Source organism: Triplophysa rosa, linkage group LG16 (genome assembly GCF_024868665.1).
Source record: "Triplophysa rosa linkage group LG16, Trosa_1v2, whole genome shotgun sequence".
Classification (NCBI taxonomy): Eukaryota; Metazoa; Chordata; class Actinopteri; order Cypriniformes; family Nemacheilidae; genus Triplophysa; species Triplophysa rosa.
In genome coordinates, this window is record NC_079905.1 from 9,333,291 (window position 1) to 9,347,445 (window position 14,155).

Here is a 14,155-nt window from a genome sequence, read left to right on the forward strand (position 1 = left end):
TACATTTCCGCTCGGGTGCACGAATTCCTGCTTGGTAAATGTGTTTAATCATTAACCGACACCAATACAATTTAATAGGTGTGTGGCAAGTATGTTTTAGGAAATCTTGGAATTGTGCACGCTATGCACCAAAGGGGTTCAAAAGACTGTCGTGACGTTGATGTGATTTGTTTTGATTATGTCGGTGCGTTGGGTTGCATAGATGTGTCGTCATCGTGGTTAATGCAAATTGGGGGAGATTGAAGTATTTTCATTCAGAGAACAGAAACTGCGGCCACTTCATAGAATATTATTTTGCAATAAATACCGTCGACATAATATCGTAACACATTCTCATTCATTTTCCATTGCTCCGACTGCACAGTCAGGCAGCTGAATGTGAAGTGTAATTTATTAAGTGCGTTTCGGGAATATTTAAGGGAAATTATTCACCTCTATTTTTGTTTTTGCCTTGTAGCTGTACAACAGCAGAGGGCGAAAGAGAGTTGGCTAGAGCTAAATTGGTCTTTTATCATTTTCAGTGAATGTTCCTTAAATATGTTCCACTAACAGTCATTATTCTATCAGGAAATGACGTGTGCAGTGAGCTAGCCTATTTTTAAGAGGCTTTATGTACTTAATTTTATGTGTGTGTGTGTGTGTGCGTGCGTGGGTGTGTGTTCATGTTTGTATATCCCGGTGGGGACCTAAACCTGAACGCACACCAACACATGGGGACTCGTGTCACCGTGGGGACCAAAATTGAGGTCCCCATGGGCAAAAAAGCTAATAAATTGTACAGAACAATATTTTTAAAAAATCTAAAAATGCAAAATGTGTTCTACGATCTTTAGGTTTAGGGGTAGGGTTAGGGGATAGAATATACAGTTTGTACAGTATAAAAAACATTACGCCTATGGACTGTCCCCACGGAGATAGTAAACCAGACATGTGTGTGTGCGCGTGTACGTGCGCGCGCTCCTAAAATGAAATTGTTTCGCTTAAGCCTTGATTGAATAATAAGCCAAGGAATTTAGGGGCTCTAACTCAAGTAAAAAACATTAAAAGCTGATCAGCAAACTTGCTAATTCAAACTCGCTGTCTTTCTGTCTTTCTCCAGCACAGACATACGCATAAAAAGCCTTTACAATCGTATGAATGTGAGTCGGGGTTTGTGGGTGGTGGTGGGGGGCAAAGACACCTTTTATGCTCTCCCTCTCATAGCGTCCAATAGCGCCCATATTGGGCAGCTTCATCAAAGTTATCGTGTCTTGAGGTTGGCCCCAAGAATTTAACTGGATCCCTTTCAGGCACAGTTGGTTTTGTCCCGCTCGTTCTGAACTGAAACGCAGCCAGGCGCGCTATGGTGACAACACGCACCAAAATTAAGACTCCCGAAAAGAAAAAACGCATTACACGGTGGCAAACTTTCTCCGTGCCAAGGAAGCACAAACCATTATGCGCCCGACTCCCCAAGGCACTGGAACAATCCCAGTGCTTAGCGCCTCTGTTCTCATGCGGCACTGCACAGGTTCTGAGTCATGACGTATTTACTGACAACGCCGTGCGAGTTTTCGCACGAGCACACCAGCAGCTCTGTAATGTACTTCTTGGTCAGATAAACCTCCCCTTGCACCTCTGCCACTGCGCCTATTAGTTCTTTTCTCTGGGTCATCGAAACATTCGGACCTATTATTTGGGGGTGCGCAAATAAATTGGACAATTCACCTCTCCTATTAAGTTTGGAAAAGTTTTCCTCCTGAACGTTCAACCTTACAGGATGAGGCGACCGCGTAACCGACAGCTGGGGCTCCTGTCGTTTCTGGGATGCTTGGCTTGCTTAACAGTCGGTCACTCTCGCGCAGACGGTGGGTTTCTCTTGATGGTTTGGGTGCGGTAATTTGTTTCACGCGCCTCTGCAATACACATAGGCGAGGTGATGAATGGATGCCCTTGCGTGCGTCCAGGTTTCTTAAGTCTTGAGAGTGTTGTGAATGTATGTGTATGTATGTGATATTTGCTTTTGATGTGTATGTGTTTAAATGTGAAGGCTGCTGTAGTGATGAATAGAATAGATGACAAAGTAAAATCCTTATTTCGACTATGGAATGTTAATGAATGGAGTTCTTGCTAGCATTTCTTAAGAATTATTACACATTGCTCTCTTGCACTCTTTTACTCATTTTTTAGATACCTTAAATATTACTTAAAATCTCTTTTTATGAATTTTATATTCATCCACCACAAAGCTATGATATCTTCACATCAGCGTAACAGACTCATCAGTGTGACACTAATGAATTTGTAACAAAGAATTGATAAATGACAGGTTGTTTGTGGTGGGTTAATGGGTTTGATTAGTCACATGCCCTACTGAATTCTATGACTCAGATAGATTTACCTCATTTACACCAACCTGCTAGCTTTATGTGTTCAAGATTCAATTTATCCCAAACAATGATGTAAATTAATATGTAGGTTTAGATAATAGATTGTTTAGGGATAATAGAAAGCAATTTTGCATTAGGCTACATTACTAAAGGCTAAAAAAGCTCTTAAAAAAACGTACAATGCATGTCTGGTGCACTAACCCTTAATCTTTTCTGGAGCCACGGTTAGTGATAACTGACAGCTCTGTATATGAAACTGCATTGCTTTCCTCTGACACAGTTACAGTGATGCAGATTGACGTATCTGTAGGCTGCGTGTGAGCTCTGTTTCAGAGGCTTTACAATTTACAAAATTTTACAACAAGGAATTGACTCAAACTGCTGTTTTAGTATCTTTGTGTGAAACGGTGACAAGCTATGATGTATTGAACAAGACTGGGGTTTGTATGTGGGCGTGGATTAACATTGCCACCTGTACACATGGAGCCTGTTTGAAGCTGATCTTTGTTCCTCTATACGTTTTTTTCTTTTATCTATATGTTTTTTGCTCAACTCTCTGTCGTGTTCACACCCCCATCGTCCCAAATGCTTAAGCCAGTCCTGCAGTAACTGGCCTCACTTGACCCTGTTGACAGATTATGACCTGATAAATGCCAAATTTATGCCTTTTGGAATACAAACTTTTGGTGTTGTAATTCATACCATTCATACTAGTTGTGGATACTATCTAGCTGTGGTTATTTCCTTGCATTCTTTTCTGATGTCCTTCTCTCTGTTTGATGCAGTGTCTCTCTGGTAATGCTGTGTTTCACTAATGTAATGCAAAATATGCATTTTTGGAATAATACTGTATCAGTCTCCTCAATAGGACATGTGTTCTTTCTGGATTTGGAGAATGGTTCAAAAGGTGGACAAGAGGCAGGGTTCGAGGCAGCAGCTAATGCCTGTATCGCTCAAGGGGCCCAGGTGGCATCGGGGGCGGACCTGCATCATGCAGTGTTGGAATGTGCCTTCTCAGCCTGCTCGCGTGGTTGGCTTTCTGGTCCAGGCATAGGGTGAGAACTTTCATTACATGAAGAACTGAATTAAACTTTGGCTTATCCTGTCGGTCAAAGTGTCATTGTTGTGAATGGTCAGTGTGCATTTTTAAACATGATAATGAGATGTAGCTCGTGCTTGTGTATGTGTGTATATCGGTGTTTGTGTGCGATTGAAAGACAGACAGAATTCTACCTGCGAATTCAGGTAGAACATTTCTATTTGCACCTCAGGCCCTGAGAGAAAATGGACCCGAGCTGGTGTGAGAGAACACATCAGCACCTTCCCACGGTTCATTTTCTGTCCTGCTCCTTTTCTTTGATGTAGTTCTTTACTACTGAGCGCAAATCTCAAAATAATTATCACATTCAGAATGTGATCCAAAACAATCAATTCTGTGTTAAATGGAATATATCCAGTGGTAAAACCAAACGAAAATAAAACATATTGCTTTATATTTCATACATGTAATTTTGTAGTAATTCATAAAGAGTTTGTCTTGTGTAAACTTTAAAAGTATTTTATCATTCTGCCTAATAGGCCTCCAAAAATCATTCTGCTGTGATGAAGTGTGAATTTATGCATGTATGACGAGCACAGACTATTGTTGAATATCATTTACATCTGCGAGGTATAAAAAGGGAGTGGTCTTCCCTTCAGAATAACATATAGATTATACATGGATTTCCTGGAGATGATTATGTCATAAATCACATAAACATGGACTTCTCCATGCAATCCAACCTGAAGAAAACTGCTTCGGCTTAAAACTTTGACATTGGGTGTTCCCTAGTAACTTAACACTCTCCCAAGAGAGCCCAAACCTCTTGGCTCCCAAACCCGCACACTCATAATTCTGATTAAGACTTCAAAGCGGAGTGTTAAAAGGTGAGGTAGGCAACTTACCTTCTTTGAGAAACATTTGGAGGAATGTCTATGAAAGATCTGCAACAAAACAGACACATTTGTGCTTGTGGATAACAGTATATGATCAGCTTGACATGTAAAAGTCTCTTTTTTAATATCATTAGATAAAATTCGTTTTTTAATCACCCTAGTTCAGACAGTCAATTCAGTTAATAAGTATATAAATAATAACTGATAATGATAATTAAACACACTTGAAGACACAATCTTTGACAAATACTGTATAATAGAAAACAGACCTGTGAGGTAAATTTATATAAACACTGGGAACATTAACAGTGCGATAGGGATATACACATGAAGTGTGTGTGCATGTTTATAGAGCATTATCTGCCTATATAAGCAAAATGTAACAATGATGTCACTCTTTTGCTGTGTAGAAATGAGGTAAAGAATTCCTCTAATTAAGTTCCAACACATTAATGTGTGATTTCAGGACCACAGTGTGCAGTAGTGTCCAGGGGACTCTGCGGCCAGTTGACGTCCAGTTGGAGAATGTAACCAGGGACATTGAACGACTGGGCGTGTTCTGTGTGAAAGATAGCGGTCAGTTTAAAATCACTCAAAGAAAGGCTGTTTTTTTGCCATTTTCATTTTTTTATTTCTGTTTTCACAGCTTTACATTGTTGCAAAGCAGCTTGACATACATACAGATAGTACTACCAGAAGTAGGGTGATGTAATTATTATAGAAAGGAAATATGTAAAACAGAATACATTGCTGCAGTTTTTCTCAGTACAATGTAATTACGAAACTTACCTTAAATTGTCTAAACTTGTAATCATGTATATTCAAAGTGGTAGTAAGCTCTTTGTGTGTGAACATTTTCATGGTATGCACATTAATGGTATTAATTGTAAACTTATTGTCTTTAAGATTGTTGATGACTGAACTGATGACAAAAACATCAAATTTAAATCTTTTTTAAGAAAAAAAGACTCATAAAGGAATGACATAAAGTCACCCAACAGCAATTTGAAAGAATTCAAATACTCATGAAATATGTGAAAAATAAGACTTCATTAATCATTTCCATTTTTAAATGTTAATATACTGTATATATAAACATTAGTATTGTGTTGTTTAAACATGCTTATGAACTTTTTGTTTTCTTTGCAGTATTCAAGATCTGCAAACATTGCATCCTTTTTTATATTTTAACCAGTTCATCCTGTTTCTATCTTCTACCAAAAAGTAAAATAAAAAAACATTTGGAACATTTTCATTTGGTAGAAATGTTATCTATAGTTTACAGAATGAAACAAAAATGATCATTTTACTTAAACACATTTACCTATAGTAAATTTAGAAAAACTGTAAATAATTTAGGAGGGATTTCTTAAAGGTAAGTTTGTGAATTGCAACCAACAGCTCACTCCACACCCCTCCCTTTCCAAGCACTATGGTGGCTGACACAGAACTAAGACGACGTTGCGTTTTCACTTGTTCGCTGAAGGAGATAACATTAGTTACGAAACATGCTCTGTAGAGCAGTTTGTCTTTGTCTTTACACACCTCTGAAGACAGTTATGTACAGTATATTATATTACATTTCTGTCAATAGAGCCCCTAAAAAATTACACATTGGGCCTTTAATGTTTTCCATGGCTGTATAATTTAAAAATATGAGACGTTTAGTCAATAAGCATGATAGAGTTATTGGTCAATTACATTATTGGTTAATTTGATATCTAAAGTATCTAAATTCTGTGTAATTTATTTTTGGTCTGACTTTCCACACAGTAATATTAAAAGCAAAGGCAAAACCTCTTTATGAAATTTCTTTATGAAATCTTTATTTTAGGACACTCTTCACCTCTATGACTAACACTGTTCCTCCTCCCCTCCACCCGTTAGATGCTCCATGTGGACAACCACCTTCATTTCCAAATTCACATCTGCAGGGGAAAACTGGGTTAGACCTGGGTGATGAACTCCTGTATGCCTGTAACCAAGAATACAAACTGCCCGATGGACAGACAGCATTCAGCCTGTTTTGTGATAGCTGTGGAGAATGGTACGGCCTGGTGCAACATTGTCTCAAAGGTAAACCAATGATCCAAATAACATTGCAAATCACGAGAGCTTGAACGTGGGAAAAGAGACACATAAGCCTTGCGGTTCAAAGGTTTATTTTTTATTTTTGGGTGTGCCTGTCTGAGCCTTGATGTTTTATTTGTTGCAGATGATCCTAAAGGCCACATCGACTACGAGGATAAGTTCACCGATGGCCATCTCTTTGAGAATCCAAGGGAGGTGCATCAAGTTTCCTTCACTCCAGGAGGAACCATTGATCATGAAATAGATGAACCCAGTTCTGAGCCAGAACGTGAGCCGACTGTCATGTCGGAGGCAAATGAAGACGATACAGTTTTAGCAACCAAACCTCCAGTGTCTCAGCTCAGTCAGAAACACATGTTTTGGTTTCCTTCAGAGGCCTTCCAGGACCGAGAGGAGCATCCACATATAACCACAGACTCCTCTGTTAAAATCCCTGTTGAAGACCAGAGTCACATGACCGACAAAATTTCCCACCAATCAGAAGTGATCACAGAGGAATATGACTCTGTTTATGATCACGCGACAGATTCACCTACTGAAGAACCTACCAGTCCCAGTGTTGGAAGCACAGAGGATTCCTGGCTAGACGGATACCCTGTTTCCCAAGGGGGAGATAAAGGGGGTCTGTCCACAGGGAAGGCGGAGCTGGAACACGGAGTAGATGTGGAAACTGTCACTGGGCGCACAGACCTTGAGGTGTTTGAGGATGCAACAAAAAGCTCTGTGGAGACTGGGGGTTTGATTGACAGCTCAGTGGAGGAACACATTGAAGTAACCAACCATCCTGAGGACGTGAAGTATGAGGTAGTCATTCACGTGAAAGGAGAAGATAACGTTGGAGGAGGGACAACCAGAGATGAAAAGCCTGTTGGAGTGAAGGATGATCCAGTGGTAACCTATTCTGAGGAATTTACAGAAGATGAACTGGAGAAAAAGACACCAAAGGTACCAACGAAAACAGAATCTGAGGCAGAGCTGGAGTGGGATGATGTTACTGGGACGCCCAATGCTGTGTACATGAAACCTACCACTTTTGTTACTCTTACAACAACAAGCGCAGATGATGTTGCGTTACACAAGCGGCCCATGATGTACACACCATCTTACGCTCCAGAAAACGTGAGCACCAGCCAACAGGGGCTGGGCCCCGAGCACAAAGCCACGCCCTCTGGGATGGTCCATTTGGACAGTACGCCTGTTTTTACCGACATGACTACACCTATCATGTGGGAAACCAATGACAATGATCACTTCCTAGAGCATGTTCCTGATCACGGCACAGCTGATATCCCCCATGTTCAGAGTGAGATAGAAAGAGATGGAGATCTCAGCCCGGACCCCCAGGAAGGAGCTGGGGAGAGTGCTTGTGCAGAAGACCCCTGCCGCGCATCGGGCCGTGGGCCAATGGTCGCTGCCATTATCGTTGGCATAGCAGCAGCGGTGGTGGGCGTGGTCTTGGGGGTGTGGTGTTACAAAAAAAGGCAACAAAAGAGCTCCCACTACCAACTCAATGGAACTAACAGGCAAACGCAGTGTATTGAATTACAGCAGACTGTGTAACAGCCACACGCACCCTTGCGAACCCACAGCTTACACGAGCATCAGTACAAAGCCATTAATGTGTGAACATTGCTGTCCACTTTCACACTAACACAAAGAACGTCCCAGAGCTCACGAAAATCCATTGAATAGGGTGGCGTAATGCTAGTTTAGGTAAATTCGTCCGGTTTTCTTGGTCTTTATATTTTTTGTATTGTGTTGTTGATGAATTGTCACGGATTTACACTTTTAATACGTTGGTTTATTTTTAACCAGGGGATGAATCCAACTGTTGGGTTAACTTAACCTAAGAAATCTCCATATTTGACTTAACCATGGGATGAAACAACCCAGAATTTGAGTTGTCACAACCATGTTAATTTATAACCCAACTGTTGGTTTTGTCACTATTTGACCCAAACATGCGTCGAAAATAACCCTGTATTTTTGTGTCTGACTTTTGATGGACTGCATTGGCTGGTGCATGAGTGTGTTTATAGGTTTTTTATTTTTATCTCGTATATGTGTGTGAGAGAGAGACAAAGAAAGAAAGAGTGAGTGAAAAGATTGTGATTGAACTTAGCATTCTGTGCATGCTGTTGAAAGTTTCCCACTCACGGACAGGTGAGACATTCTTGCCAGAGGAACTGGGGGTGAATTCTGGTTGGTTTCAGTACATATCGGCCCAGAACTTGTAGAATAAATAGCTTGCTTCTCTAAATTTAGAATACAATGAGTATTTGTTTGTCCCCCTATAAATAAGTTCACTTTCTTGAGGATGAGCTGACTGCTGTTAAACGTTTCAAACTCACAAATAGGTGAGACACTCTGGTGAGAGGAATTGAGGGTGAATTCTGATTGGCTGTCAGCTTATATAAGCTTTTATTCATTTAAGTAAGTTCAGTTTCTCCTGGTGCTCATGAAAACATTGAAATATTATCCGATTAAGGGATATGTGAACAATTAAGTAAGAAAAGAAAAATGCCATAAATTAATATTTTCTTTATATTCTTTATTTTAATGCCAGTATTATAGTTTTTTATGTTAAGCTTATTTCTCCGTTTATAGAATGTGCTTCCTCGCTTAAGCAAAAATTAAACAGAACTATTTTATTTAGGTTTATTATCTGTTCTGTTACTGAAAAGGTGTATAATCTAAAATGTGTCATTGATGTTTTAAAACAAATCTTTTTGCCCCTCAATGTTGTATAAAATTTTCATTCATTTATCACCTCCGGCTACATGCACTTATCAGGCATATTTATATAATGTGTGTATTATAAATATAAATACGTTATTTTAGAACTAGCGAATTTAAATAAAACACTACTATTGTAATTGTCACAGAGCCGATGTCAAAGAAATAATGGCACGCTAATGTTTTTGGTTTAATGGTTTTGGTTTCTATTGTGATTTTAGTTCTCAAGGTGCGGTGAAGTATAGTGACAGTATACAAAACATCAACAGTGTTTTACATTGTTAATTGATTCAAGGATAAAAGAATGAGTAGGCTATGTAGAGTAAAACACTAAGCTTTCTTCCCCAAATTTGCTGGGTCATATGCAAATATACTTCAATGATTTTTTTTACTTATACAAAATCAACATCTTACTATATGTCTGCATGTTGTTTGTTACCTAGGGTGAATTCATTTTTAAGATCTTTTCATGGAATCATGTTTTCAAGAACTGTACAGCTGATATTGTAATAACTTGTTTTTATTATAGAATATAATTTCTATGAATCCTTTGTCATACCTCTCTGTTTAGTAGAGATGTTAGAATGACTTATAAAACATATAAAACAGTGATAGTCCTCTAAATTATATAGCATTTGCATCCTGTCTTTGTGCATCTTATTTGAATACAAAGAATGTTCAAACATCAGACTTTAGACTTACAATCTGTAGGTGTTCTGTGCAGGTCGTTGCTTTAATATCAATCTAGAATTTTTTGTATGTAAAGATTTGAGAGCGAAAGATGCATACCTTAAATGATTGGTCACATAGTGTGGTTTGTTTGTGGCCATTGGATGTTTTATTTGCTCTTGATCATCATATTCGCGCTGATTTTCTGAACTGTAAATTTTGTTGTGACATGGAGTTTTCTCTGAATGAGCGTATGAAATCTTTGTGATGTTTTTTTCCTTTAGATGTTAAAACTTCTTGGTAATATCACACATTACACTGTAGCGATGTCTGTTAGATGTTATATGAAGGTATCTTGACTAAACAAAGTTGTGGAAAACTAACTGAACATTAACAAATAAATTACTCTGGGGGAAGAAATGTCAGCTTTACTATTACTTGGTGTCAACAGTGTGGTGGGAGCTAAAACAGGCAAAAAAAAATTCGACTGCAAACACATAGTATTTTAGGTGTCTTCATATGTGTGTAGGCCGGTCTGTGAGGCCACTAAACATAATTTTACAAGAGAGAGAGAGAGAGAGAGGAGTCAAAAATGGATGGCCTGATTTATTGCTTCATGTCTTTTCATTTCTGACAGAAAAACTAAAGGCTCAGTATCACTCCTGCATACAAACACTCACACAGCGGGAGAACAGAGGCTTGTTTAAATGTGTTTGAACATGGAGTATCTGTGCAGTTTATCACACCAGAGTAGGAAAAACCCACAGAGAAAAGGGTGGTGGTGGGAGGGGAGTTCTGGAGGTGGAGGGAAGTTGGATAAAAAGTATGTGTTTCCACATTCGCTCTTAAAATGTAAACATGTTTTGCATAAGATACAGTGTTTAGTTTTTTTACTATTACATTTAGTCAACATGTTTCAAACTTACTGATGAGTTTTATGTGTTTGAAAAATAAGTTTGACAATCCCATTTATCCCATTATGATTTTTTTGTTTGGTCTTTATCCACATTATTTATTTACTTAAAGTAATAATCAATCATTGGAATAAAACATTGTCAGTGTTTCTATCAGTTCTGCCCAAATGACTTAACTTAGTCCAGAAAATAATCTTTGTTGTTCTTTTACATGACAGGATATCAGGTTCAACACAGAATAGCAAATTATCAAAAGAATCTTTATTAAAACAACCCAACATCAAATAAAACAAGGCAGTGAATCTTTTCAACGTTGACAGATTTCTGGTGCATGTGTAACATTTGTACTATAAAATATCTGTAAACTCCTCTAACCAACCATAAATAAATACAAGAGAAAAATGCTAAAGGATGGGGACCCTTATGACTTTTACACTCCTCTTGTTTCTAATTCAGTGCACATGCAGTTCAGTCTCGTTTGGCATCAAGGTATTCATCAAGAAACTCTACAACTTCACCCTGAAACAAAAACCAGTGGCTTGATTATTGTAAACTGTATAAATTAAAATGTAATCTAATCTTATTTTATATATTCATGCAATAAAGCATACAATAAAAATCCTTCTTTTACGCAGTCACTAGAGGGCAGTGTAAAACAATAACCCGCTCATACGCTAATATGGGATTCTCTATTTATCATTGGCTACACCCAAGTGGTCACATGTAGTACTACAAGCAGTGATCTCTCACCTCATCATCCTGCAAGAGCTTTTGTTGGGCAAATTCCAGCAGCTGCAGCTGTAACGTTGTTTGATTGTGGTACCGCAATGCCTCCTGTCAAAACATCACACAAATTACTCCGAAATTAAACATTCCGCAGCAAACACTGCTCATGTGATTGTGTGTATAGCATTTCATTGTGGTGACCGGGATTTGAGACACCTACCGCTCTAGGCAAGAAGTCTTCATCACTGAGACCAAATTTATCTCTATGGTATCGATAATATTCCAGATTATTCTTCATCACCTCATCACTGGGATCAAAGAGCATATAGCTGGCCACACAAGGTACAGCGTTCTTCAGATCATTCACTAGACAACAATAAATGGAAACAAATTTCTTTTCTGGTAGATACACAATGGGGTCCGAAAGATCTTTGATTCTCAGACCCCGAAAGTATTTTTATCAGTTCACGTGTATAGTTTATCCAGAGATACCATCCATACTTACATTTATAATATGCAAACTGGAGGTAGTGGTACATGGTTGCTACGAATTTCTCAACAATAAATCCACCAACAACTGGTGTCAGCTCAGCCTCACAGCCAACCTTCCTCTCCAGTACCTCAGTGTAATGATCTAGTGAGATAGAGAAAACAATATCTATGTCATCTATGTTTCAGATAAAGCTACAAAAGCGTACACTGATGGCAATGGGTGTATGCCAACCTGCAATGGAGGGGTAGAAGTCCTTAAAGTCTTTGATTTGTCTGGATCCCTCTGTAGCGGCGATACACTCATCATACACCTTGAGAAAGTCTCTTATTGCCAGCTCCATATCTGTGACTGACGTTCTGAAGTTATCACCATTGTATGCCCGCACGGCCCGGATAAACAGTGACTGAACAAGAGCCACAATTATGCATGAGTGTGAATATATATACAGCCTTATTCATTACATTCAATGGACATTTGATACATTTAACTGTGCTTGGATCACACAGCAGATTTAAAAAATACTGTGGGGTCCAAAAGTTGGAGACAACATTGAAAATATGGTATTTAAAATCTATCATGATCGAAAAACACCTGAAAATAAAAAGATGTTTTTGGAATTTAGGAAAAAATGTAACTTAACATGTGTATGAAGAAGAAAAAAGAGTGTTTCAAATTGGTGATAGTATCAAATATCACCAGTATTATAGTTCACCCCAAACCAAACAGATCTCATCCCCATTTACTGCCATAGAAGAGAAAATAAATACTATGGGAGTCAATGGGGGATGAGATCTGTTTGGTAACTGAAAAAGAACTTCCTTAACCAAACAAAGAAATGTATACAAGTTTGGAACAATCTGAGGGTGAGTAAATGATGATATAGGGATTATATGAGAAACTGATCTTCCATTAGATGTTAAATGGTTTTTCTTGGACAGTTTTGTATTTATGGCTCTTACCTCATATGACTTGGTCTCCAGGTCTTTCATATGTTCCTCAGATCCAGGTAAACTCTTGTAATAGTTCATATTTCTCGTCATCATCTCATCATTTGGATGTTTCAGGAGAAAAGTGTGCGCAGCAGAGACAGCTTTGGCCAAATGATCACTCTGAAATCATTCATAACATTAAAATATATGATTAAAATACAGATTCGAATGGGTTTGATTGGTTCGCATCCATCAATACAACCCCCAAAATCAATACAAAAGCCATTATAAACATTAAATCCATTACAATTTCTATTATAGTTTTCTTCCATAAAGAAATGTACAGTAGACTAACCTTAAAGTAGGCATACTGCAGGTACTTGTAAGGTTCCCGTTTCTCAAACTCCTCTATAGTTTCTCGGGTGGGAAGCGTCTGTCTGAAGGCCGGTAAACCCTGTTTACATCGCTTCAGACACTGCGCCCGCTTCATCACGTTACCGAATGCACGCAGCTCCGGGAACTCGCTAAAGCGCGTCTCGTCGTCCAGGCGCACCGTGCTGCAGTTCAGGTTGCAGAAGGCCTCGCTGTCTCGGAGCAGTCGATACAGCCGGAGACTCACCTCCAGAAACTCCACGGCCTCGGGCCACTTTTCCTCACCGTACTTGTCCAAAGCGTGTCGGTACGCCGACTCAAGGGGCATAAGCTCGTGCCGTGGGAAACTTCGAAAGTTGTATTTCTCATACTGTGCGAGAACGCAAAAAGAATAACAGAATAACAGAAACGCGAGCCTCAGGCACTGCGATGAGAAGGCCATGGTCCCGTATGGGAATCCAAAAGTACGCATGAGTTTGGAGCAGCAAGACCCGCCTGTAACCTTTCCACGTCCCCAAATTCAGTCCACACCCTTCCCCCACTCACCAAACGAAAACGAGCTTTGATTCAATTAAAACGCATGTATTGCAAACCTAATAAAATAGAACAATGACCATGCCATGGATTTTAAAATAACATTAACTAAAGAAAATGGATGCATTATGAAGAATTAGTATGCATTACATTTTTTCTTATGCATAAAATATGCATGCATTTATCAAAACCTACTTTACGATAATAACGGACATGTTCATGCATACCAGTTTTAATACGAATAAAGCATTCAAAACCAAGTTGCGCTGTAGCCTATGATGGGAATTACATCTCATAAAACCCCCTTACGCTCGAGCCGCCCATCTGTGTGCCACGTAGAAAGCATTCCTGCCTCCAGGCCCGCGTTTCCGCATTTCCCGAACAAAA

At 39.0% G+C, this 14,155-nt stretch overlaps 2 protein-coding genes across 4 annotated transcripts; one reads left to right on the plus strand and one right to left on the minus strand.

The window, feature by feature from the left end:
* The first annotated feature begins 5 nt into the window (after positions 1 to 5).
* susd5 (sushi domain containing 5) lies at positions 6 to 10,844 on the plus strand. 3 transcript variants are annotated; one of them, XM_057354213.1, is made up of 5 exons: positions 6 to 78; positions 3,238 to 3,424; positions 4,771 to 4,880; positions 6,192 to 6,380; positions 6,520 to 10,844. In XM_057354213.1, exons 1-5 carry the CDS (start codon positions 39 to 41, stop codon positions 7,953 to 7,955), a joined length of 1,962 nt encoding a protein of 653 aa, XP_057210196.1. In that variant the 5' UTR covers positions 6 to 38; the 3' UTR covers positions 7,956 to 10,844. The 3 variants fall into 3 exon arrangements, with proteins under 3 accessions (XP_057210196.1, XP_057210194.1, XP_057210195.1); XM_057354211.1 differs by lacking the exon at positions 6 to 78 and adding an exon at positions 641 to 1,847 and having other exon boundaries at positions 3,226 to 3,424; XM_057354212.1 differs by lacking the exon at positions 6 to 78 and adding an exon at positions 641 to 1,847.
* Positions 10,845 to 10,955: 111 nt separating this feature from the next.
* On the minus strand, positions 10,956 to 13,706 carry crtap (cartilage associated protein). Its single transcript, XM_057354218.1, has 7 exons — positions 13,218 to 13,706; positions 12,893 to 13,042; positions 12,165 to 12,336; positions 11,946 to 12,074; positions 11,661 to 11,806; positions 11,465 to 11,548; positions 10,956 to 11,233 (listed from the first exon to the last, which is right to left on the minus strand). The coding sequence occupies exons 1-7, from the start codon at positions 13,704 to 13,706 to the stop codon at positions 11,183 to 11,185; spliced, it is 1,221 nt and encodes a 406-aa protein (XP_057210201.1). The 3' UTR covers positions 10,956 to 11,182.
* Between the last annotated feature and the right edge of the window lie 449 nt (positions 13,707 to 14,155).

Coding starts and splice junctions, on each gene's coding strand:
- susd5 (XM_057354211.1), top strand. CDS start 1,760: ATGAGGCGACCGCGTAACCGACAGCTGGGGCTCCTGTCGTTTCTGGGA. Junction 3,425..4,770: donor CTTTCTGGTCCAGGCATAGG/GTGAGAACTTTC, acceptor GTGTGATTTCAG/GACCACAGTGTGCAGTAGTG. Junction 6,381..6,519: donor GGTGCAACATTGTCTCAAAG/GTAAACCAATGA, acceptor TATTTGTTGCAG/ATGATCCTAAAGGCCACATC.
- crtap (XM_057354218.1), bottom strand. CDS start 13,706: ATGCGTACTTTTGGATTCCCATACGGGACCATGGCCTTCTCATCGCAG. Junction 11,807..11,945: donor CCAGTTTGCATATTATAAAT/GTAAGTATGGAT, acceptor ATTGTTGTCTAG/TGAATGATCTGAAGAACGCT. Junction 11,234..11,464: donor AGCTCTTGCAGGATGATGAG/GTGAGAGATCAC, acceptor TTTTTGTTTCAG/GGTGAAGTTGTAGAGTTTCT.